Source organism: Danio rerio, chromosome 21 (genome assembly GCF_049306965.1).
Source record: "Danio rerio strain Tuebingen ecotype United States chromosome 21, GRCz12tu, whole genome shotgun sequence".
NCBI classification, from domain to species: Eukaryota; Metazoa; Chordata; class Actinopteri; order Cypriniformes; family Danionidae; genus Danio; species Danio rerio.
Genome location: NC_133196.1, coordinates 47,015,148 through 47,042,873, shown reverse-complemented (window position 1 = coordinate 47,042,873; position 27,726 = coordinate 47,015,148). Strand labels below are relative to the sequence as shown.

At 39.9% G+C, this 27,726-nt stretch overlaps 1 protein-coding gene across 1 annotated transcript in view; it reads right to left on the bottom strand.

Moving 5' to 3' along the window:
* The window catches only part of shroom1 (shroom family member 1), a 63,127-nt gene that overhangs the window by 20,616 nt on the left and 14,785 nt on the right, over positions 1-27,726 (bottom strand). Inside the window, exons 2-4 of the mRNA XM_682698.11 lie at positions 6,452-8,892; positions 6,096-6,148; positions 3,664-4,086 (exon numbers count right to left, since the gene is read on the bottom strand). Coding sequence (XP_687790.6) covers positions 3,664-4,086; positions 6,096-6,148; positions 6,452-8,836 — 2,861 coding nt within the window. The 5' untranslated portion in view covers positions 8,837-8,892. The remainder of the gene's footprint in view (positions 1-3,663; positions 4,087-6,095; positions 6,149-6,451; positions 8,893-27,726) is intronic.

Sequence of the window (27,726 nt, the reverse complement as noted above, 5' to 3'; positions counted from 1 at the left end):
AGGCACAGACATCTACAGTCATCTTAATGCGAGCGCTTTAATGGTCAAATAGATGTCAAAACGCAGTGTTTAGTGATTATTCATAATAACCCTCATTTGTGTAATAAACAAACGAGTTACGAGTTGAGGATCAAAAGACACGTGAACCATTAAAGGGTCATGACACCCCCCACTTTCGGTTAAAGTCTACTTCAGAATTTTTTCAAAAGATGCATGATTAATGGGCGGAGCTCCGCGAGCATCGGGCAGGAGTGGGCGTGGCCAGCAGGGGAGAACGTGAGCGAACGAAGCTAGCTCACAAAATGAGACAAACCGTGAGGAGACGCATGAGTTTATAGTTTACAAAGTTAAAATGCAAAGAAATAAACAGTGATTTAATGCCCTGCTACATTTGTTATTCGTAATTTCATATACACATAACCACAATTTATATCATTATAAAGATAAGTGTGTTCATGTAAACACTATAAATGAGGATTCTCCCTCAATCCCCGTATCCAGCAGACTCAGTGCAGCAGGTCTCCTGACCCGTCTATTTTAACCATTAGCCCTGCTTGTAATCTGGAGGATTTAGGCAAACACAGCAGCACAGTGATGTGTCTGAATGTGAACAAACTCCTGATAAAAGACGGCGTCCGCCATTCTCTAATTCTCGTGCTGCTCTCCCGACAAAAATGCTAGCAGCACACACATAGCTTTGCTGTATGATCGGCCCTGACAAGATCGCGGGGGAAAACATGCAACAAACCCCGTGGATGATGGAAACAAACGCATATGAGCCTTCATGAACGGCTCAATACTGTGTGCCGTGGGTCCGTGACACAGCTCGGGCTTGACACTGGCAGGTCTGGCAGGTCTCATGAATAATTAAGCAGCCGGCTCTTCTCATAGGATAAGAAAACTCTGCTATGAATAATAATGAGAAACAGACGCGTCATCATTGCACTTGCAGTTCTGCGATACGTCGCCGATTTTGATCCCGCCCCAAAAATCATTTTAAACCCGGAAGCTGAAATTAGCTGACAAAAGCTCAAAATTATCCAGTTTTCCCCACAATTAAAGCTGACATGTGCTAACATTGTCTGAACTGATGCTCAACATACACACACATCTGTTAATATTAAAAAAAAAAGTTATCCAGGGTGTCCTGAACCTTTAAGGAGACAGCGCGCGATGTTGTTTTAATCATTAATCAAACAAAACGAGAAAATCCTCTGCTCTTGACTGAAGGATTTTTGTCGCTAAAGTTTTATTCTTACAGTGAAAATCCTTAAAGCACAGTTTGTTTCATATTTTTATTCTATTGTATTTATTTATTTTTTCCTTTGCAAGGAGGAAAATAACTGTATGTATACATTAAAGCCAGAATTATTAGCCCTCCTGAATATTAGCAACCCTTTTCCTGCCCAATTTCTGTTTAATGGAAATAATTTTTTAAACTTATTTCTGAACATAATAGTTTCTATATATCATTTCTGATTACTGATTTCTTTTATCTCTGCTATGATGACAGCAGATTAAAGTTTTCTAGATATTTTTCTAAATACAAGCATTCAGATTAAATTGCAATTCAAAGGCTTAATAAGGGTAATTAAGCAGGTCATTGTATAACAGTAGTTTCTTCTGCAGACAATCAAAAAATATATTGCTCAAGGGGGCTAATAATATTGACCTTAAAATGGGTTTCAAAATATTTAAATCTTCTATTATGCTAGCTAAAAATAAAACAAATAAGCCTAGAAGAAAAAAATATTATAGGAAATACTGTTAAAATTCCTTGCTCTGTTAAACATCATTTGGGAAATATTTATTTCTCTGATCTGATCTCTGATTCTCAGGAGCGCTAATAATTTTGACTTCAACAGTAATCGTTTTAAATAATCGTGATTACAATTATGACCAAAATAATCGTAATTATGATTTTTCCCAAAATCGAGCAGCCCTAGAACTTAGTCCCTTTATTAATCTGGGGTCGCCACAACGGAATGAACCACCAACTTATCCAGCACGTTTTTACACAGCGGATGCCCTTTTAGAAGATTAAGGCACGTAGAAAGACACGTAGAAAAAGTAGGCGGGGAGGACTCGCCTTAAAGGCGCAGTACAATGCGGTTGGACACGGAGATTCTAGAATAGTACATTTCACAATAAACAGTTAACTGTTAAACAGTGGTTTGTTCTGTAGACAATCGACCTAAATAGACCTCATAGATATATACACTAGATATCGCATAGGGACCCTGAGCATGCGTCAATAACGCCGCCACATTGGTACAGTGCTCCCAGCACAAATGTCATTCAACCACACTAGTCAAGACAGTGTTATTACGTGAAGATGCAGGACTTTAGCGCTGTCTAAGCGTGTAGTAACGAGCAAACAAAGAAAACAAAGCACAAAGGCAGAACATTTCATAGGTAAGATTACGTTTTTTTAACATTTTTGTATGTTTTGAACTTTTGTGCTAATCAGGTAACGTTATTGATGATAATACAGTCACTTACTGCATTCACCATACGGCAAAGCAGCTCCAACTCGCACTAAACACTCGGCTTATGCTAGTTTTGTTGAATAAAATCAGCAAACAATGCAAAAGAAATATGACAACGAGATGCTGCGCTGCCAGAAACTTGTATTATTGTCGGCTAGTGAAGGAGTCGTTCATAACGGAGGTTCATTCACAAACGAATCACTCCCTCCGTCAGTATGAGAAGTGAAAGCAGGAGAGGAGCTGTGTTTCAGGGCACAGATTAGATCAAATTTTACAGGGAGGGTGAATAGTACATTTCTGTACACACAAACACAAGCTTTTTGTCAGGAATGCCAGTGCGATCACTTATCTATCAATGTAGAAAATTTATGTAAAATAATAATTTTCTTAATTAAAAAAAAAAGTCCCACTTTATATTAAGTGGCCTTAACTAATATGTACTTACATTGGAATTAATAGTTTATTACAATGTACTTATTGTGTAAATACATGTATTTACTGTGTACTTATGCTTGATTAAATACATGTATGTAATTACAGCTGTAATTACATTTGTAAATACACTGCTGACCATCCCTTACACCTTAACCCACTCTTAAACCTACCCACACCACCAAACATGTCCATAACCCAACCTCTATCCCAACTCAAAAGCACCATAAGTGTTCTCAAATACATTATAAACACAGTAAGTACATTGTATTTATTTCTTTTGATGTAAGTACATAGTAGTTAAGGACACTTAATATAAAGTGGGACCAAAAAAAATGGCATACTAACATCCAGGAAAACTCCCGATCATAGATATATGTGTTTATCTCTGGCTTTGGATGGCCACAGTCCTCAACTGTACCTTGGTCCCGCATTCATTTCAAAGGAGAGCTACCCTGTTCCAAAATGGCGGCTCTATTGACATTCCTTCAAATAGATAACAACAGGGTAGGCGACATCTAATGTATATATCTATGAATAGACCTTAAAATGGCTCTAAAATTTTTTTAAACTGCTTTTATTCTAGCCGAAATAAAACAAATAAGACTTTCTCCAGAAGAAAAAATATTATAGGAAATACTGTGAAAAATTCCTTGCTCTGTTAAAGAAAATTTGGGAAAAGTTTAACAGGAGGGCGAATAATTTTGACTTCAACTGTGTAGATCAAATGATTAATATTTACCTGATATCCAGCTTTATTCCACCGTGTTCAGATAAGGGACTGGGCACAGACACAATGCTGTAATCCACATGTTTATGTGTAGTGTGTGAAACCACATGGCGTTCATCATCATTGGAGGATTCGTGCTTTATAGTACTGGTTAACCATGGATTCTCAGGACCTGCCTGAGTGTTTTCTGTACTGCTGTGAATGTTCCTGTGTGCACGTCTTCCTTCAGCAAGGAATGAAACAGTTCTCTTGTGTCCCAAATGCTGGTCGAGTTGCTCTGAGCTTTTGCTGAGAGCTGCCGGTTTCGTGACGGCAGACGCGCCGAGTTCCTCCATAGACTTTCCTCTTGAAGCTCTGACTTGAAAGCGTCGCTCATCAGGAACTGATGCAGGATAACTCTGACGGATGGCTTTACCTTCTACTTTTCTTTGAGCGCTGAAAAATAATACATGTTTTTAGTTTAATAAAAGGAGTTTAATAAAATAATTAGTCATGCCTTATTGAAGGCCACTGTACTATGAAGGCTAATTTATACTTCTGCGTCGAGCGCATGTGAATGGTCTGGCGCAGCCTTCGTGTGGTTGCATAGCCCTCGCTGTGGCTGATGTCGACGCTAATGCGCACCTCTCAAAAAATGTGACGAAGTCGAAACGATTCATACTGCAAGCTCTGCGATTGGTTGGCTTGGTATCGGTTTGCGCAGTGCTGAGAACCAATTCCTGTGAAGGAGTTTCAGATGTTTTGTGTTTACCTTATGTTGTGTTCACATCGAAACAGAACAGATTTAGATTCGCGTGATGGGCAGGGCCTCTGTCTGCCCGGTGACTTTAGCTTCGTTGCTAAATGGCTAACATGGATTTTATTGAGGGAATAGCTGTGTTTATGTGCTTCATGAAGGCTGAAAAACAGCGTCGATTCATTTGGAGCCTGTTCTGTGTGCTCTAGATCCTTTCAGAGGTGCACCCAGCTCTGTGAGCTCATAAACTCTTCCAGAAACTGTACCTGGATGATAGAGGCTTTCTGCGGTGATCTGACTGAGCCAAGCCCAGTTTGATGAACTGTGGTCGGTGTAGGCAGGAGGATTTTCCCCAGGGACATCAACAACAGGCGCTACGTCATAATCACGCACCCACAAGAACAAGCTCCTGATTGATTAACGTGGTGCAAATGTCCGCTGAAGTTCAGATTTTCGAACTTGACCGATTTGCGCATTAAATGCGCAAAACGCCCAATTCGTGCTGCACTATTCGCACAATTGGCCGCATTCGCACCGCACCATTCCCATGTATCACACCAGAGGACATCTATTTGTGTCTTTGCATTGACTTAACATGTAAACCACTTGCGTTAGATGCTTTTTCTGGTGTGAAAACGCAGCATTATGATTAAAGTTGTTGCTTGTGCGCAGGTTTCAGACTGAATGACTTGTACATTAAGGTAGCATTGAGAAGACCACAAAACACCCGCAAAGAAACTCGATACAGAGGAACATAACATAACTTACTGCCAGCTAGCATTTCGAAAGTGTTATTGCAGAGCAACACAAACACAACGCAAGGCATGCACCATGGGTCACGGTGATCGCTTGACGTAGAAGTATAAACCAGCCCTAAAACATCCTATAGGTTTCAGAACTTTACATTGCAGAAAATGCCTTTCTTACATAGATTTTTTTTGTCTCGTTTCTAGTCCAAATATCTAAAAATTCTTAAATCATTCATTCATTAATCTTCCTTTGACTTAGTACCTGATTTACTAAGGGATCTCCACAGCAGAATGAACCACCAAGTAAATTCTTAAATTAAGAAGCATTTTCTGGACAAGCAAAAAAATAGTGTTGTTTTAGGAAATAATATGCCAGAAATAAGTGAGTTTTTCATTAAAACAAGTTAAATAATCTGCCAATGGAGTCAGCAAAATAATCCTGCTTTCCGTTTTGACATAACTTTATATTGCTTAATCCATTGCAGATTATTTTACTTATAAAGAACAGAGGACAGCCAGTCTATTCTACTAAACAAAGGGTGTGCACACTTTGTACTGGAGAGCTGGTGTCCTGCAAAGTTCAGTGCCAACTCCAATCAGACAAATCGGGACTAGCTAATCAAGCTTTTAGGCTTTCAGGAACAGGGGTGCCCAATCCCATTCCTGAAGATCTACCTTCCTGCAGAGTTTAGCTGCAACCTTGATCAAACACTTCTGTCTTTAATTACCAAGTGTTTCTCAGATCCTACTTAGTTGGTTTAGTTGTGTTTGATCAAGGGTGGAGATGATCTGTGAAGAAAGGTCGATCTCCAGAAACAAAATTGGGCAACCGTGTTCTGGAAACATCCTGGCAGGTGTGCTGAGAAAAGTTAAAAGTTTAAAATCTGTAGGACACCGGCCCTCTAAGTAGGCAGTATCCTAGTTTTGCTATCTATTAAAAAAAATTAAAAATCAGTTACCTTGACATAGCCTTGTTATTTATGGTCGAGAGCTCATCCGGATGCTTTTGAATCTGCGGATAGATGCAAAATACAGCAATATGACAAACAAAATACTAGATGCTAATGGGGGCTAATAATATTGACCTTAAAATGTCTTTAAAATGTTTGTATTCTAGCTGAAAAAACAAACTAACAAAACTTTCTTCAGAAGAAAAAAAATTGTATAGGAGATACTGTGGAAAGAAGTTCCTTGCTCTGTTAAACATAATTTTTTAAATAGGGCTACTAATTTTACTACAACTGTATACCAAACAATGAAGCTTAGCAAGGAATGCTAGGAACTTAACTAAATTAAAGCACTTTTATAAAGATACCTGGAAAGCATGGGGAATCGAGGTGCTGCGAGACCGTGGGAGCTTTGGTTGTTCAGGCTGGTCCAAGAGACTCTCCACGGAGGCAGATTTCCCTGTGGCAGGAGTCTTCTCTCTCCAGCTGGATTGCCTTGAATGAACGCTGGACTGATCAGTGATGAACTGGCTGTATTTAACAGAACTGGACACAGAGTCAAGAATCTGACCTGCAGAAAGAGGTCTTTGGAGCTTCTTGGAGCCAGAATTGTGTTGGGCAATCCTTTCAGACTGTCCCTCTACAGTGTAATCCCAGTGGGTGGGCTCTTGTGGAATTGGATGCTGAGGTTCAGCAACCTTTTGACCAGTTTTACGCTCCATGTATGCTACTAAAGCTTTATGCTGAAGGTGCTTCAGAGATGATTTTGAAAAGTTAGAAGCAGACATAGCACGGCCTCGTGTTTCAAACATCTTCCGCCGTGAAGCCACCAAACCGTGATCAGCCTCTGAGAGAAGACCTTCAGATTCATTTCCAAGAGAGCGGCAGGTCGTATGAGATGGTCCATCTGCAAGCTGGTGTAGCTTCTCTGGCTCAGAGTGGGAGAGTTTTTTCTGATCTGCTGTCAAACGTTTCCTGCTCCCCACCCGAGGTACCTGCGGTTGAGCAATATTCTGTGGCTTCTTGGGTTTTACGGTTTCCTTTTCAATCTCCTGTCCAGTGTTCTCCTGGTCTGTATCTTGAGGCTTTTGTGGGGTGGGGTGGATGTCCAAGTTGGGTCGTAGATCTAGTGTTGAAGGGGTTGAAGGTACGACAGAAAGTTTTTTGTCTGTCCACTGCTTAACTCTGTGGGAAAGAGAAAGTTGCAAGTCTCTTCTTTTAAATGAGGTCTCCCTTAAAACCTTGGACTGGACATCTTTCAGTTTCTCCTTGTAATATTTTTTGTAGGAGTCATCTAGTGTTGCGCATTGGTAGAAAAACTCATTTGGTTGCTCTTCTTTAGACTTTTCACTGCTGGGAGAGGTTTGCCCATCATAGACGGCTTTCGGTTCATCTTTAACACATTCTGGATTCTTGAGCTCTACACCAGTATCATTATTGTTTTTGAACTGTTTGTCTGCATGGGATGCCCTGTTCGCTCCTGTGAGGTGATACAAAAGCGGAGTCGTCTCTTTGCTGATCTTGTCACTTGGAATATCCAATTGAGGCCACCTCGAAACTCTTGCCAATCTTTCTTCAATCTTAAGATGGTCTTCCTTAATTAGAGCAGGGGTCATTATTACACCAGCTGAACTGTCCTCAGGACCACAGTAGAAGATAGGATGGCTAGTGGAGTGATGCCTGCCAGTTTCTCTACTCATGGCTTTCTGGTCCTCTACACTTTCACAAGTCTGCTCTGGCCTAAAAAACGCCTGGTCATTAAGATGCTCCACATCTTCATTTTGAATGCTAAATTTGTGTTCCTCTTGGAAAAAGAGTTTACCACTCGGACCATCCGGACAGCTCTGCCTTCTCCGCTGAGCCTTATAAAACCACTCGGTGGAGGTTTCCAAATCTGCACCATCATCTTGCTCGATGCTTGGCTCTGAAGACTTGAAGACGCCAGTAACAAAGTAAAACTGTCCTTTGTGCTGAATGCTCCCACTGATCATGTTTTGTGGCATATTGCAAGAGCTTTGATGCTCAGAAACTGGTGCACAATAAGCTGAATGTGACCGTTTCCGTTGGGTTTCCGAATGGCCATTCCTGGAGCGCTGCAAGGGATCTGGTTGACAGGTTTGCAGGGATGATCTGTTTAAAATTCCTGTATGGTTCGGTGCATCAAGCATCTTGTCCCCATGATCAAGGTGATCATTAAGCTGTGAAAGTGTGTCAGCCTGGACACTATAAACCTCTGGACTACTCGCCTGCTGTAAAGTAGAAATGTCAGCATGCTGTCCTTCTGGACTTTGACGTGTCCTTAAGTTTTCAAGGTTTCTGGTTGCTACAAAACTGTTCAGACGAGCAGGTGGTGGTGGAGGTGGTGGTGGTAGTAAGGGATGTGGTGGATCTTCAATTTTAGGGAAGCCACTACTGCTCCAATGAGGTTTGGAAACAATCTCCATTGAACGGTACAGCTGGTCCATACTCTTGGAATCCGAGTCAAGAGCGGTGGGGCTATATTTAGCTTTTACATGCTTCAGATCATTGTAGTGCAAGCTTTGTGACTGGAGTTCATCCAGTAGAAAAGGAGAAGGATAATCAGGGACTGTGGAGCCACCCGAAAACGAGCTATAGGCAGAGTCTCCTTTGCTATGGTGGTGGTGGGTATACTGATCAATACTGCTGCTGGACTTGGCCGGAGACAGTCGACTGACCGGAAGACTCAGCGGGTGTAGGTCAAGGTTACTCATCCTCTCAAAGTGAAAATCCATTTGGATTACGGTGTAGAGATATGGACTGAGGTGGATCCACAGGAATCTGGTGGAACCTGGAAGAATCAGATGAAAAACACTTTTAGAATTGGACTTTTGAAGAAAAAAACAAAACAAACAGAAGTCCTGCTGGACACAAGAAACACCTTTCTGCATTATGTCTCTGTTTTGGAGTAGGAATCTATAGCATTGCTAAAGATATCAGGAGTGCTAAACCCGGTTCCTGGAGACCTACCTTCCTGCAGAGTTCAGCTCCAAACACATCTGAACCAATTAATTGCACAACACAACACAATGTGTACGTACATATTGTGTACGTACATATTAGTGAATGACACCTAATATAAAGTGGTACAGCAAACCGTTTACCTCTTATATGTAAAGCCACCAAGTTAAAACAGGGTCCTTACACCTTTCCCAAAGACATTAAGCACTTGTAATGACTTTTCTAGCACTTTTGTGTAGTAAATTATACCATGTATATACTGTAAATCAGGAATGTTCAACCCTGTTCCTGGAAATCTATCTTCCTGCAGACTTCAGCTCCAACCCAGATCAAACACATCTGAACCGATTAATTAGTACCTGAACAGCCTTTGATAATTACAGGCAGGTGTGTTTGATATTGGTTGCAACTGAAATCTGCATGAAGGTGGCTCTCCAGGAACAGGGTTGGTCATCCCTGCTGTAGATGTACAACATCAACAGACTACTTGTGAGCTTTGCAATGATAAATTATCGTAGTCAACATATGTAATGGATCAAAACCTTTTAATCAAAGTTGTCCTAAAGTTACACTACCTGACAAAAGTCTTGTCATCTCAAAAACCTTATTAATAAAGTCATCTGGAATGGCAAAGAAAACATTCTTGCAAGGACTCACAGAGTTCATCAAGAATCTTTGGATTCATCTTCAATGCCTCCTCCACCTTATCCCAGACATGTTTAGTAATGTTCATGTCTGGTGACTGGGCTGGCCAATCCTGGAGCACATTAAGTGCTATCCTTCTGAAGAATTTGCCCTCTCTTGTGGACTGCTGATGTTGATATCCACTCTGCAGATCTCTCGCATTCTCCCATACTGAATGTAACCCCAAACCATGATTTTTTCTTCACCAAACTTGATTGATTTCTGTGAGAATATTGGGTCTATGCTGGTTCCAGTAGGTCTTCTGTAGTATTTGTGATGATTGGGATGCAGATCAACAGATGATTCATCAGAAAAATCCACCATCTTACACTTTTCCAAATTATCTGGAAGTCAAGTTATTATTTGTTGCTTTCACAACTGGGATCGATGACAAGACTTTTGTCAGGTAGTGTATTAAACAACACCAATTCTTGACTTATGACAATTTTGAAAAATGTTTTTGATCCACATCAAATGTTGACTACTGTATTAGTTGGATATAGATTGGCGTTAGTGAATAAATCACTTACAATAAGTGACATGAAAATCCAAAATGACCAAAATGCAGTTTGCGCCATGTACTCCATGTATTTTGTAAGGTTATTTTGCAAATCCAAAATAAAAGACAACATAATCAGCAACACTTGGGTGCATGAAGCGTCCACAATTCCATACTTCCGTTTTTCACCAAAATAAACGCATCATCTAGACCAGGGGTGCCCAGACTCGGTCCTGGAGGGCCAGTGTCCTGCAAACTTTAGTTCCAACACCAATCAGACACACCTGGGTTAGCTAATAAAGCTCTTACTAGGCTTTCTAGAAACATCTGTAGAGGTGTGTTGAGGCAAGTTGGAGCCAAAATCTGCAGGATACCGGTTCTCCAGGACCGAGTTTGGACACTTGACATTTGAAGTGCACTATTTTTTACGTTTAGTGACTTTCAATGTGAACATGCTGGCACAATTGACACAACAAAAATGGCATAAACTGGTGAACAAGGGTACATGTGGTGAGGCGAACCCATCACCTTACAGATGCACATGAATTACAACTTCCTTTCCTGCAAAAATAGCTTGGGCACAGTTCAAGTGTACAGTGCATGGTACAATGCAGCACTCTGAACGTTCCCCAAGATAATTACTAAGCAATCTGATTTAGCCTTCATGTGCAAAATTCTTTTCATACCAAGCTCTTTCCCTGAGCCCTATTTACCAGCTCAGTGTCAGGATGACTTAGACTGCTAAGATCTTTAATGGAAGCTTGAAGGCTTCTAAGTGGGAAGCTGATGACGCTAGTGTGTAATAAGCATGCTTTAACGGCATACTTGGATGCTACCATTGAAGTAGTGTGTGCTTAGATTGATATATAGACATAAAAAAAAAGAGATAAGCAATCAATGGCAAGAGACTTAATGAGAATAGTGAGGAACAAGATGAGGGAGCCATCAAAAATGTCAGGAATGCAATTTTTACACTGGTGAAACATTTTTGCTAGCAAGCATGTGAGAACTCTTAGATGGATTATGGACTTTGGAGAATTTCAGCGAATTTTATTAAAGATACGTACATGAACACTACTTGACAAAAGTCTTGTCGCCTATCCAAGTTTTAGGAACAACAAATAATAGCTTGACTTCTGGTCAGATGTGGCTTATATGAGAGGCAAAGGCCTCTAGATTACACTTATTAAACCAAAATAAAAGATGATCGAGCCTTGATTTTGACGGATTTCATTAGGACAGTAAGGTCTGACTCTGCTTAGACTAAAGTCTCATCACTGAACAGAAATAATGTCCAGTATAGAATATAAAGTCCTGCTGCAGTGGAGACAGAATGAATATTGTGTCTGACTCCATCATGAGCTTGGAGGAATGCATCCATACATCTCTGACATGACTCAAATCACTGATTAATAAAGTCATCTGGAATGGCGAAGAAAGCCGTGCAGGACTCCCAGAGTTCATCAAGATTGCTTAGATTGATCTTCAATGCCTCCTCCTTCATCTTACCCCAGACATGCTCAATAATGTTCAAGTCTGGTGACTGGGCTGGCCAATACTGGAGCAGCTTGACCTTCTTTGCTTTCAGGAGCTTTGATGTGGAGGCTGAAGTATGAGAAGGAGCGCTATCCTGCTGGAGAATTGTCCCTCTCCTGTGGTTTGTAATGTAATGGGCAGCACATATGTCTTGATACCTCAGGCTGCTGATGTTGCCTGATCTCTGTAGATCTCTCGCACACCCCCATACTAAATGTAACCCCAAACCATGATTTTTCCTTCACCAAACTTGACTGATTTCTCTGAGAATTTTGGGTCCATGTTGGTTCCAGTAGGTCTTCTGCAGTATTTGTGATGATTGGGATGCAGATCAACAGATGATTCATCAGAAAAATCCATCATCTTACACTTTTCAACTGATCAACCAGGAGTCAAGTTATTATTTGTTGCTTTTAAAACTGGGATTGACGACAAGACTTTTGTGAGGTAGTGTCTTGGTACATAAATTTTGGTGTCACTTTAAAAACTGAAAAAAAAAAACACTACCTTTGTTTGACTGACAATGCAAACACTTTAATTACTTTTTTAGCAGTGTTCAGGTGCAGGAAAGGAGACACAATAATACGGGCTCGAGTACAGAGAAACACTCAAGTGGAAGGAAGCGTGATGCAGGCTCGTGCTGAAATGTGCAAGTTACAGAAAACAATAGAGGTCGTCTCCAAGACTAAATGTTCTCATTAGCGCATATGAGAGTCAGTGGATGCCGCTACAGTAGGTTTCATCAGTAGCAAACAGTTTACATCTCTTTAATGTGTAAAGTCACCAAGTAAAAACTGGGTTTTTGCCCCTTTTCCAAAGTCAAATATATTTTTAGAAGTGTAGCACATTACATGTTTACACACATATAGTTTATCACAAATCGTTCACTCATTCAGTCTCCTTAGTCTCTTATTTATCAGGGGTCGCCACGGCGGAATGAACCAACTATTCCAGCCGCAAACCACAAATCAGATGCTATTTGTTATATTTTACTACATTAATACAAAGCTGTCTGGAAAATTCAATTTTGATTGGTCAGTCGCAACACTACAAGACATGTTATTTCTAGATAACTACCGCTTAATAACACAGGCTCTCCGTGAACTTCGAATCACCGTGACCATCAGTGAATACGTTCACATCCATATAGTTACGTACACATTCATACGTATCTGATATGTAACTGTTTGGCATCGTCTAGTGAATAAATAATATGTAGGTTAGTGTATACTCCATCAGCTGTTTTAGTTTCTGTCAGCTTTGTGTTTTTGACTGTTTGGTGCAATCTTGTGACTCAATAATGCGCAGGTTAGTGTATACTCCATCAGCTGTTTTAGTTTCTGTCAGCTTTGTGTTTTTGACTGTTTGGTGCAATCTTGTGACTCAATAATGCGCAGGCTAGAGTATACTTCATCAGCTGTTTTAGCTTCTGTCAGCTTTGTGTTTTTGACTGTTTATCTCCATCTTGTGTCTGAATAATGCGCAGGTTAGTGTATACTCCATCAGCTGTTTTAGCTTCTGTCAGCTTTGTGTTTTTGACTGTTTGTCTCCATCTTGTGACTCAGTAATGCACAGGTTAGTGTATACTCCATCAGCTGTTTTAGCTTCTGTCAGCTTTGTGTTTTTGACTGTTTGTCTCCATCTTGTGACTCAGTAATGCACAGGTTAGTGTATACTCCATCAGCTGTTTTAGTTTCTGTCAGCTTTGCGTTTTTGACTGTTTGGCAACATCTTGTGACTGAATGCGCAATTTAGAGTATACTCCATCAGCTGTTTTAGTTCCTGCTAGCTTTGCGTTAAACTAAAGTTAACAGTTAAACTATTACAGCTCAGTACAATGTTTTTGTGTCTAATTGTTATGTTTTGTGAAAAGTAGCCATGTAATAAGCGGGATAAAGTACATCCAGGATGGTTGTTTTCGCAAATTAAAGCCCTTCAGTCTTATACAACAGAACTCCGCTTTGTGTCAGGCTGCCGATAAACCAGTCAGGCTTTACTCTGCGATAACAACCGCCTTAATGTACTTTATCTCTATCGTATAGATACAATTTCTGAGTCCCAAGCCCAGGATTGATTTACTGCCATATTAATTGTGTCGTATTTCATCTAAAATGTATAATTATTTTAATTTCATGCATTGTTCATTCATGAAGCTGAAGGCAGTTCCAGATACAACCCCGCATTTGCGTACCTATTTGTCTTTGTTTTAATAAATTGGGATTTTTTACTTTAGTCAACGCCATTTCTGGTCTTTCTTAAAGAGTATGATTGCTGTGTTTTTGTACTGTAAGGTGGAAGATCGACCTGCGAACTCTAGGCAAGTGTGAAACCCTTCTGGCATTAAACTGCAAACTATCTTCAGTAAATGTTCTTCATTTTAATTGAGTCTTCTCTTGACTCACCAGGGGCCTCATGTATCAACACTGCGTACGCACAAAAACTTTGCGTATGCCAGGTTTCACGCTCACGTTTGGATTTACTAACGATGAAATGAACGTGGGAATGTGCGCAGCTCCACGCCAGCTTCATGGCTGGTGTACGCACATTTTTTGTGCGTCTGTTTTATTTCCATTGGCGACTCCTAGAGGCAATTATGTTAAATTGCACTCAACAAAGTGTCTGAGCCTTGCAATGGCAGCTGTATGAGACCGGTTCATCTAGCAGGTATATAAGGTTTCCATACCATACAGTTGACCAGCCAAACATTAAAGCGCAATTTGCAGCGGTCGCCTGTTTTCCCAATGTAATCTGAGCTATCTACTGCACACACACTGCTATAAAGACACTATCTGAAGATGAATTTGCATGCGTGAATCAGAAACATTTCCCTTCAATAAATGTGTAAATAAAATATGATGCACAGACTTATTGATGATTCCTACTTGTCTTTCTCGTGATAAATAGTAGGAAAAATCTGATATGTAGCGGGGGAAAAAACAAGAATGAGTTCATCAGACGCTGGATTCGAACCGAGTTCATGCTCGAACGTGTCAAAACATGTTGACATGTGTTTTACGAGCTGCGCCACTGAGACTGTTAAGGGTACTGCAACATTTTACACCTTTAAACCACACTATTTCTTTTTGAATTCACTCAGTGCGATGTTCAGACCCAACTGTGTTAACCGCATCAGCTAAACTCTACCACTCAATTTTTTTCTTTTGTTGTTAATTCCGGAGGACAAACTTGCAAATAACACGTTTTTCTCCGGTCTACCTCCGAAAGCAGCACCTCCAATTCACATTCTGTTCAAAGTTTCTCTTCTTGCTTGCTTTTGCGTTGCTTTTTCGTTGGGTTTTCCCAAAGTAGAGTCATTAGCATATTCATACGGGGGAGGAGGCAGGGAGGGGTTTTGTGCTCGTGCATGTTGCGCTCAGTTTCACGTTCATTGGGATGTACAAAAGAAAATGCTTAGGATTCAGCGTACGCAGTGTTTCATACATCTGATTTTTTTTCTACGTACACAAATTTACAGCTTTGCGCGTACGCAATGTTTTAGTATAATTTCCACGCAAGTCTTCGTACATGAGGCCCCTGGTGTGTTGATTTAAACTGTTAATCTCCAATTCCCAAGACAGCTATAGTGCATTTTGGGTTCCCTCACTTATTCTCTGCTTAATCAAATGGCGCAGACTAAAGGGTTTACATTTTATGCAAAAGCAAAAAGTTCAATTTCTAAATTAAAGATCATTTTATTTAATTAGCTGATTATTATTTGCTATTTAACATAATACAATTATTATGGAGGCAATAAAATTACATTTATAAGAAGAACTTTATCAAACCCATTCAAACAGATTGAAATTCAAGCATTTACAAGTACTCCCAGCACCTTGTTAAAAAGATGTATACATCTTATTAGCTACTTTATTATGCTAACTACATTACAAGAGAACGTTGCTTCTCTCACCAGAGTAAGAGTTCAGAAATCTCAAGAGGGACCAGGACAGAAAGTGTTTAAACTTCTCTGCAGGCACACATCCTGGAAAACATTCTCCTCAGGAGTTCACTTTGATTGGCTGTTTTTTCTGCGCAGCAAATCTGTCCTCAGACAAACGCCGGCAGGATGGGCCTCCTGCCGCTGACGTCCAGCCTGCTAGTGCACAATGGGTGCAGCAGAGGGAATATTTCACCGCTGATAATGGCGTCTGAGCAGTGAAAAAAAAAAGCCTCGCATTCCCGGCCAGCTTCAGAATAAAGAGAGGCTTGGTGCCATTTATTCCCAGAGTACTCTGCACAGAGAGAGCTGCCAAGCAGGGTTTTTTTCCCTGTTCCTCTAGTAAGGATGGGTCGACGCTCCCCTTCACTACTGTAAAGGCTTCATCGTCCAGATCTATCTCCCATTGAAAATCACTTGAGCTGGCGCAGAACAAGCTTGGAGATGTCAAGAGAAATGTTGTCGAGTTCTTATTTGAAAGAACAATCACAAATGAGATTTGTTTACTTCGCCAGGGTTTCTTTCGACAACAGCGGAATTAAAAAGAGAACGAATTGAGATTTTTACAAAAGACAGTCGCAAACTGTGCTCAGGCCCTGAAATCTTAATCACAATTATTCACAATCACAATCCTTTAAATTGATGATGAGTACGCCAATATTACACTGGACTCAAATAATTATTGCTGCTTCTTCAAACAATTTACTTAAAATAAGCTGAATTAACACACTTCTTGAGTTTTTTTTGGGGGGGGACAACCTAATTGATTTATGTTCACTAGGGTTGGGCGATGTCGACCAATTTGGCATTGTAAAATGTCTAATGTGAAACATCATTTCACATTTCATATAGGGAGGGTTTGATAGAGTGCACGCGACGTGTCTGAAGAGCGAGGAGGGATCTGGGGGTGAGAAGGGTGCGCGACTTATTCTGAGGACCGTGAGGGAGACGCGCGATTTCCGGGAGATTATCACTCGTTTACAGGGATTATGAGTCCCGCAAATGCATAGAGACTCCAGGAACTTCAATGAGACTTGGGATGTCTGAATATCACGTTTAACAACTATAGTGAGACGCGATCCAGTGGTACATCCTTGATAAACTGTCCAATGTGCACTGCTCTCTGAAGCTCAGGCCCTACTCACACTATGCTATCCGAACCGTGTCCAGGCCCGTTTTACCGGATTGTTTGAGAAGTGTGAGTGCACCGAATCGGGCTCAGGCATGGTTTACTTGGCCGACCCTGGCCCGGTTGGAAGAGGTGGTCCTGAGTACGGTTTACATGGGCTTGAAAACTGAAAGCGAGACGTGACTTTTAAGGGACTGTTTCACATGGATTTATTAATCAATCTTACTGTTCAACGATTGCAAACTGCCGTAGATTATTTATGATGCAAACCCCTCACTGCACGACAGCTGCACCTTCAGCAGACCTCCTCATTCCTGCAGCATGAGGGCTTTATGATTGTTTATGAGCGCCGAAAGTGGCGGATCTGTTCGGTGAAATATCTGACTGCGTGTCACCGCATCCCTAAGGACTGTTTGGTGAAATATTTGAGTGCATGTCACTGCATATCAAACCACTGAAACGATATAACTAGAGAAATCTCCACTGTGCTGAGCGAGAGCGCTTACTGAACAGCGCAGCATCGATGACGTAAGCGTGCCCAGGCCTGACTGTAATGTGAGTGCGGGCCGTCGGGGGAGACGGGAGGGGGGAAAAGCGTGCTTTGGCCTGGTCCGAGGCAACTGTACATAGTGCGAGTACGGCCTAAGCTCTAACCTAAGTGCTGTCTGACATTTTCTTCTAAAATGAGCATTTTTCTCATTCCTACCCAAAAGAGCCTAAAAAAAATCTGCTCATTTCAGAAACACATTTCAGATGGCTTTTTTGCATCTGAACTCTTTAAATGCTCTTTCTGTGTGTTGCAAGAATTTAGTCCTGACAAAGCAAACAATCCACATGTCTGAAACGCCCAAAAACAAGCTAACACCTCAGTAGGCGTTCACACTCAGGGCTTCAAGTCTAATGTGTTTTTTTCTTTGTGAGGAATCCCGCCGCTCCCACCTGACAGTTCAACTACAGAATCCACCAAAGCCTTTGACAAACAAAAGGTGAGCTATTCTTAACCTCCCTTTAACCATTCATCTGTCATCCGAGAACTCCAGACAAAACAAGGTAATGGTTACTGGTGATGACTGGCATGAGAGATTAATAAAGGAGAAGGGCTTATTGAAACAATGAAGAGTAATTCCAGAAACACACATGGTATGATTTTTAGGGTTGTCAGATTACCGTTCGTCTCACACTAATGATGTCTGGGATAATATTTAGTTGCTGACAGATCGCACAATAGGGCTGTGCATCACAATACTATTGTAATATTGGTGTCTAGTGATTATAATAAAACTAGAACTGAGATAAAGCAAATTTTCACTAAAGAAACAGTGTAATAAAAGATAAAAAGTTTACTCTATAATGTAGGGCTTCACGATTAATCGAAAAAAGACCACGATCTCGATTCGACCCTACACACCAGGGCTCAACAATAAGGACTGCCCGATGGCCCGGGGCCAGCGAGTGAGATGCTCGGGACAGTAGACAGGATCGTTACTGGCCCGATCGGGCCACTGCTGCCTTGTCACTAAAGTTTAATTTGCCTGTGACTATGTCAATTGTGTGCAAATACAGTTTTAGAATTGAGAAACAGTTTGTGTTTTCAAGCCTTCAAATGCTATCTTCTCGGTTCTTCTTATCTGATTGGATGTTGTGAGCACGTTATTAGTACAGGGAAGAGACAGCAACATGGCGGTAACATCAAATGATGATGCTAAAGGAAATCATTTGTTTCTAACGTCTTGGAAGCAGACATATGCGAGCGTACACCATGACTAAAAAAGATTAAGTGATGAACAGTTCGCCGTCAGTTTGGCCGGTCTTTAGCCATCTTTTGTTTGAAAACACTTTGAATTTTGCTCGTTGCACATTTATTAACATTTTTAAATATTTTAATTCTGGATTTACAAACATTTTGACACGTTTTTGTTTTATTTGTGGCTAAGAAATTGCTATTAACTTTTTTTTTGGTGGGGCCAGTGAAAATATTGGCAGGGCAAGTAAAAATCTGAACCACTGGTCTGATTGGGCCAGTAGAAATAATCCTTAGTGTTGAACCATGCACACGATCCTATATCAGCTTTTTTTCTACGATTCAGCCAATTATATTTTCAAGGTCAGGAGAGAAGAAAAGGCGACCCCACAAGTCTTCACAGCAACATAGACACCTTCAAATGGCGTTAAAAGTGTCACATACTGTATTTATAAGGTATAATTCACCCAAAATGTCATTTCTGTCTTCATGTAATGAAGTATTCACAGTCGCGAAATCACACGTGAGCTGACGCACTGCCTATTTACTGCCGAGAACGCGCGCGCGCACGCAAATGACGCCTACTTCAGTGAACATAACCTGCATATGCTGTGAATAACAGGTAATGAAGTTGTAAATAACGTTCAGTTCGTTGCACAGAGCGATCGTCTGAGAGCCGTGCGGGAGGTTTGATTTGCATGTGTGTGTTTTTCTCACAGTGACAGCAGCCATGAGCCGCACTCTGAAGTGAAAGTGAAACCGGTGCGCACATCGCATATCGCATTTTAGAGTTATGATTACAAGCGTTTGATGTTTTTGTCTTTCATAGCGAACACAAAGTGTTGTGCATGAAAATAAATATTCACTGTGTCTGTATAACAACCCCTAGCCTATATATAATGGAAATACAACGGTCTAATACTGTTGATAGATGACAAGCACATGTCCTAAACATAATAAATCAACTTTATAATTATAATGTTATATTCTGATGTCATCATCTTACTGTGAATTAACAAACAGGACATGTTAAAAGATGGTTCAAGTCCACCATGATACAAAACTTAGCATTTTAAGCAACAATATCTTCAGTCAACTTTGTTTATTTATTTGAATCTCTTTGGCTCTTCTTCATCTTACAGACTGCTCTTTGGTTTAAAACTGTAAGTTATCTCTACAGTGGAAAAATCTAAACCACTTTTCTCTTTCTGAACTCTGTGAATTTCCTTTATGGCAGACTTATTAATTCCTGCCCTACATTTCTGATCGCATTTTAGCAGTGAACCGGGTTGTGGATGTTGTGACTTTTAGAAATCTTACTGCAGATCTGTGTCACGGTAACATGTTTGACCCAGTCTTGTCTGGACCGTTGTCTGGGATTATATATTCATTTGTTCTGTCCCAGACATTTAATGCAGAGGTATATGAAGCAGGATTATGAACATACTTGCAGCGGCATTCTTTAAAAGGACAATTCAGCAATGCAAAAGTCTATGGCAATACTCCAAAGAAGTCATTTGCAGGAGTAAAACCCTTCAGAAACGTGACGGACCAAACACTGAATGAACAAGGAATGCTTAAAGTCGTGCACAAAGAGGGCCATTTTATAGTCGCGAGTGAAAGTTCAGGGCCTAATTTATGGAGACATGCTGCCTTATACAAGATGAGAATAAAGGAGACAGTTCTCTCACATGAAAATGAAAGACATCCTAACAACAATTTAATGGTTCAAGGTTAACTATGGCAGTAAAAAGGCAAAAGACAAACCATATACAGCAGCTCCAAAAAAAAAAAGTTTAGAAAAATTAAGATATTCTACTTGTACCAGTGTTTATTTTGACAGCTAATTTTGATTTTAGTCTTGGTCTTGAACCAAGAACCAAGCGACAACCTTCCGCTCTCCCCCGGGAACCCAATACTGAAGTAACTAAAACTGCAATTCATCGACTCGCCTTTGGGGGCTGGCTACAGGAAATCCAAATGTTTTCTGACTGCAATGGTAAATTGGCCAATTTAAGGCTAATAAAAAAATGTTTCCATCAATGAAACCAATTTCAATTCCAGCAATTAAACCAATTCCAGTTCCATCCATTAAATAAATTCCAGTTCCATCAATTAAACCAATTTCAATTCCAGTAATTAAACCAAATCAAGTTCCATCAATTAAACCAGTACTAGTTCCACCAATTAAACCAATCCCAGTTCCATCAATTAAACCAATTCCAGTTCCATCAATTAAACCAATTCCAGTTCCATCAATTAAACCAAATCCAGTTCCATCAATTAAACCAATTCCAGTTCCATCAATTAAACCAAATCCAGTTCCATCAATTAACCCAATCCCAGTTCCATCAATTAAACCAATTCCAGTTCCATCAATTAACCCAAATCCAGTTCCATCAATTAAACCAAATCCAGTTCCATCAATTAAACCAATCCCAGTTCCATCAATTAAACCAAATCCAGTTCCATCAATTAAACCAATCCCAGTTCCATCAATTAAACCAATCCCAGTTCCATCAATTAAACCAATTCCAGTTCCATCAATTAAACCAAATCCAGTTCCATCAATTAAACCAAATCCAGTTCCATCAATTAAACCAGTACTAGTTCCACCAATTAAACCAATCCCAGTTCCATCAATTAAACCAGTTCCAGTTTTCTCAATTAAACCAATTCCAGTTCCATCAATTAAACCAAATCCAGTTCCATCAATTAAACCAAATCCAGTTCCATCAATTAAACCAATTCCAGTTCCATCAATTAAACCAAATCCAGTTCCATCAATTAAACCAAATCCAGTTCCATCAATTAAACCAGTACTAGTTCCACCAATTAAACCAATCCCAGTTCCAACAATTAAACAAATTCCAATTTCATTAATCAATTAACAAATAAAAAAAGCACTTCAAACAACACTAATTGTTTCAACCACTGCCTAAATAAACCTGAAACATTTTCTGACTTTCAAACAATCTGTTTTAGATGTCAAGAGTTCCTGTATGAAAGATAATAATTACTTTGATGTAGTTTTAAAAGTTGCATTTTAAAAGATGTTCACATTTTTCAGATGCGAGAGAGACGCACACAAGGTTAAGTATAACTGAACTTTAACCAGGGGAATGTTTTTGCCAAACTACGACACACATTCTTAACATTAAATCTCTTGGGTAACAGGAACAGGTGAATGAACAAGAGTAACAAAACACACTGAAGGAACATGCAGGGCCATGACTGTGGAAATGACCCATTTTTAGCATCTGATTCTCTTTATGAGGGCAACACGATGGCACAGTGGGTAGTAAAATCACCTCACAGTAAGAAGGTCACTGGTTTGAGCCTCGGCTTGATCATTTAGCGTTTCTGTGTGCAGTTGGAGCATGTTCTCCACGTGTTGCCGTGGGTTTCCTCCAGGTGCTCTGGTTTCCCCCACAGTCCAAACACATGCGCTATTGGAGACTTGGATAGCTAAATTGTCCATAGTGTTTGTGAATGAGAGTGTTAGGGTGTTTCCCAGTGATTGGCTGCAGTTGTAAAGGCATTCGCTCTGTAAACCTTAAAGATGGTTGTGTGAAAAATCCCAGTAGATGAGCAGTTTCTGAACTACTCAGACCAGCCCGTCTGGCATTAACAACCATGCCACCTTTAAAATCACTTAAATCACCTTGCTTTCCCAATCTGATGCTCGCTTTGAACAGCAGCAGATCATCCTGACCTAGGCTGTTTCTCAATATGCCTTCTTCAGCGGTCTTGCGTTCTCGTGATACGTCATCATCAGCATTCTAAGTTCAGTTCCAATACTCAAGACCGCAAGTATGGAGGACGCGTGAAACTTCTCAGATGTGATCTTGATATCGAGGACGCACCGATGCAGACTTGAGCACCAAACTCGCTCTGGAAGTCCCAGAAGTCATTGCGACTGGAGATGGGAAGCGCAGCATTTTATTTAGATTTATTATTAAAGTTCAGAGATATCATTTATTTACCTCAGGAGTTTCCCTAAATGAAACGGTGAGAGTAAACATTAACATGAATATCTTAATAAAGGAATAAACACATTAAGGGTTGTTTGTTTGCTGAAATTGGTATTAAAATCTGTTTTATTTATATTGTGCAGAGTATATTTATAATGCTTTTATGCAAAGTATATATTTTGAAGAGGGGAAAACAATAAATCATTGTATGAATGCTGTAATGTTTAAATAATTTACTATTTAAAACGCGTGAAGGTCACATGACCATCAGGAAGAACGCAGCATCCCATTTCTCAAAGGACGCGTTCTCTGCCCTCGCGGTCTCCTGAGTTCCTTCTTCCGAGGACACCTGGCAAGACCGGTCTCCACAAGAACGCAAGTCCGTTCTCTGCGTTCTTGGAATTGAGAAACAGCCCTTGTCTACATGCCTAAAAGCATTGAGTTGCCTTGTGATTGGCTAATTACAATTTTGCATTAACGGGCAGCTGGACAGGTGTACCTAATAAAGTGAGTGTATTAGCTGACTGAATTTACAAAAACACTATATTATGAGATATGCATTTATATATATATATATATATATATACACACAGTGGGTATAGAAAAGAATCACCCCCCCTAAAAATTGTTGCATTTTGTTGCATTGTAGCCTGAATTGAAGACAGACACAGTTTTTGTTTAATCTAACTGTATTTACTTAGTGCAACTTATAACACCCAACCAGAAGATCACCAAAATGTCAGAAAAAAACTTACATATAAAAAACAAAATTAATTGGTTGGACAAAGGATCACCCCCTTGTTTCAGCGTTTGGTCGAATAACCTTTTGCTTTAAATACAGCCTTTAATCTGTTGGGATACGTTTCTACTAATTTTGCACATTTAGACTTTGCAATATTAGCCCACCCCTCTTTGCACAACTGTTCAAGTTCAGTTAAATTTGATGGTGTCCATTTGTGGACAGCAGTATTCAAGTCATTCCACAGATTTTCAATGGGGTTTAAGTCTGGACTCTGACTTGGCCATGCCAGGACATTCACCTTTTTGTATCCATCTCCTAACTTGTGCTTTATCCCAGAGATCTTTAGATAATGCCTTGCCACCCATAGTTGATGGTTTGCTTCAGTTGCACTACCTGGGGTTGAAATGTTACACTAAAGCTATTTTTATGCTGAGCTGATCAAATTGACCACCAATGAAAATGAAATTGTGTTGTTTGTCGTTAAGAATATGATTAGCTACACCTGATTGAGTTTACAAGTAAATTTTAGGAGGGGGGGGGGGGTGATCCTTTTCACAACTGAGTGATTCTGTTTCTATGCTTGTTAATTGTTTTCTGACATGTTGGTGTTATATCTTTTACATGGATGTTATACATTGTACTGAATAATTACACTTAGATTAAAAAAAAAAAAAACTGTATCTGTCTTTATTTCAGGCTACAATGCAACAAAATGTAAATATTTTGAAGGGGGGCGATTCTTTTCTATACCCACTGTGTGTATGTATATATATATATTGATATCAGGATATGGGATGACTCATATTGTGATACGTTATTTTTGTTCTTCCTAATATATTAGGCGGTCTGCCTTTGGCTTGCCACGTAACGCAAGTGTATTAAACTCATTTGACTACACAGAAATGTTCTGTTTACAGCACATAAGGAACAAAGTTTCATTTTATTCCCCCTTACATAATGTGCATAATCCTCATAAAGGAGCACAGAGAAATACTGTGAGTCACATAATAGCAGTGTCAAATATCTAGCAAAACCACAAAACCTGAAAAGCATTTCAAGATCGCTTGAAAACCTGCAAGACAAACACTTTGCATTTTTTTCTCTATTTGTGGCTCAGTAGGAAAATGAGCAGGAAAACAGATATGTAATCCAAGCCGGCAGTGGAAATTGCTGAAATTCTCACATTACATGCGCTAAGAGGCCAAGCCAGGTAGAGGAGCTATCCGGTGACGGAGACGCATTTATCAAACAGCACAGCCACTAACCATTCAGCGTTTCTCAGAACGACTCACAATACAAACACCATCCGCAATACTTAAGACCTATTTATAAAAACCCGATCCATTTACCAAGCTGTTTACCTTCAGTCGGAATCTGCTTTTGCTCCTTAAATGCCTTGGATTTTTAGGTCATTTAATATTATAACACATTTTAAAATATATATATTGTGCAGCTCCAGTGCATGGTCAATGTTTTCGCTTCACTTCTCGTGATCATTGTTGTCTATGGAGGACGAGAGAGCTCCAGGATTGTATCTAAAATATCTTATTTTGAGTTCTGAAATTGAACAAAGGTGTCAGGGCTTAGAAAAGACATGAAGATTATCAATGCATGTATGTACTGTGTGTATTTTATAGTTGGCATAGATATTTTTTTATCTACATTAATCTCACTGTAATCTTGAAATTAATCTACATTAAAATGGCTTATTTAAATTCTGCCGAAGACATTCAGAATATGTGTGCTACCCAAATAATGACCAAAAGTAAAAACGGGTTTTTCAAGCGAGGTGGCGCATTAGACCAGGGGTTTATCTCCTGTTTCCAAAATGCATCAGAAACTGCTTGACAAACTGTTCTACTGTGGTAATTGGTGATGAAAATAAATGCTGTTCAGTAAGATGTGCTTGTGTTTATGAATCAGTTTACTCAGTTAAACATGAATGTTGAACTGTAGGTCTACATAAGCAAATTCATAACTGAACTAAACAGAAAAGGAGTTAAGACATGTAGAGTATGCAGATATTAGTGGCATTATTAAAGTAAACACCGCCATCAAACTATTACCGTCATGTAGAACTTTTTGCCATATTTGGCGACAAGATCCACACGGCTGTCATCCCCACCGGTTTAACTTTCTTTCACCGTCAATTATTTTAAAAAGCACCCGCTCCATTTTATTTGTAAATGTTTTCCTCGAACGTATAAACTCTACAGGTGCCTGATTGTTAGATGTGGAGCTACCATTAATCAGATTTACTCTAGTAAACTGCATCCAAGTTAGCAAGTCACATTTGATGTGGTAATTTCACAGTAGGAATACACACAGGTTTGAAGACTCGCTCTCGCCCCCTATAATGCAATTCAGCCAGGTATACATCCGCGGTAAAATAGACCCAGCTCCAACTATGAGAATAGATTAACGGCAAAAAAATTTTACCTCCCAATAAGAGTCTCCCGTTAAAGAAGCACGTTAGTGCCGATAACGCCCCACCACTAATGTATTTATCTTTAAGGATTACTATAATTTAGGTGGCACAGTGGCTTAGTTCTTAGGATTTTCACCTCACACCAAGAAGGTCGCTGGTTCGAGTCCCAGCTGGGCCAGTTGGAGTTTCTGTATGGAGTTTGCATGTTCTCCCCAAGTTGACGTGGGTTTCCTCCGGGTGCTCCGGTTTCCCCTACATCCAAACACATGCGCTATAGGTGAATTGGATGAGCTAAATTAGATGTAGTGTATAAGTGTGTGTTTGTGAATGAGTGTGTATTGGTGCTTAATGTGTATTTTCTTTTAAAGCCTACACTGTAAATAAAAAAAAATCCACAAAATTCCTTTAGGTTGTCCCAACACTAATAGATCAAGTTAAAACTGAATTGCTTTTACAAATTTAAGTGGAGAATTAAACATTACAAAATTAATTGGTCCACAAACAAATCTCAAGAACTGTGTCGTTTCAGCTCATTTTAAATAAGCAGCAGAAATCTTTTGTTGTAGTTGTTGTTGAGTGTATGAGTTTACTGTCTCTTTTACTGTCGCCAGGCCTTACTTAGGTTGTCAGGTGAAGACATAACTTTAATGCCCGACTGTTCAAACATTCCTTTCTGGATTCCTGGATTCAGTGACCTTGAAATTGCTGACAACCACGCAACAGAGCACAGATGAAGTCATACAGCAAAGTCCACACTAAAAAAGAATGACGTTTGCTGTTGCTTCTACTGATTAACTTAGTAAGTACTTAGTATCTTTGCACTGCTTATTAAAAATGCTCTGAAACAACACAATTCTTGGTTTTTATTGAGACAACAAATTTGTTATGTTTAATCAACTTAAATTTGCATTTAGAACTAATACGCTAAATTAATTCCTTCATGTTGCCGCCACACAAATCGATTGTGCGGCATCTTATACAATGCTGACAACCAGCAGCACACACTAACAATTTGCATTTGCATTTTTAAACTTAATAGTTTCATGTTCAATCAACTAAAAATTTGTACTTAAAACTAATACGCTAACTTAATTTGTTTATGTTGTCCTAACAAATCGATGGTGTGGATCTTCTTTTACCGTGCACATTAACAGAGCCTGACTACCCGCAGCACACACTTAACATTTGCTTGTTTTCCTCACAAATTTGCAAATGAAAACAGTCCGATCAGCTGAAGAGATACGTGGAGTAACTGTGCTGACACCAATGAGAAATCTTATCTCTCCAGATCAAGACCGTGAAGAACATTTCGCACTTGTTGACACTGTCACAGTTTGTCCAAAGCACACACAAGTTAAATTCATCCACAGTTTTCCCCTTGTTCTGCAAAAAAAAAAAAAAAAAAAAAACTAAATCTGTAAACTCTTCTGATTAAACAGATCTTAAGATACAGTGATCACTATCTGGACCCAGGTCACTTTTCCAGTCTGATAAGGAAGTATTAAATGGAACCAGTATTTACTGACTTGCAAGTCCGTGAGAAATCAAAATTCACAATGTTTGTTTTGCTAGCGCACATTGTTGTTCTTTCGGCAAGCAATTAACCTGCGCAAGTTAATCCACTAAAACAAAATGTTTGTTTTGGTAATGACAGCACGGTAGCTCAGTGGTTAGAACTGCAGCCTCACAGCAAGAAGGTCACTGGTTCAAGTCCTAGCTGGGTCAGTTGGCATTTCTATGTGGAGTTTGCATGTTCTTAATGTCTTGGCGTGAGTTTTCTACCTGGTGCTCCAGTTCCCCCCAATTAGATAAGCAAAATTGCCTGTAGTGTACGTGTGTGAATGGGAGTGTATGGGTGTTTCCCAGGGATGGGTTGCAGCTGGAAGGGCATCTGTTAGGTAAAACATGTGCTGGATAAGTTGGCGTTCATTCCACTTTGGCGACCCCAGATTAATAAAGGGACTAAGCCGGAAAGAAGATGAATGAATGTTGTA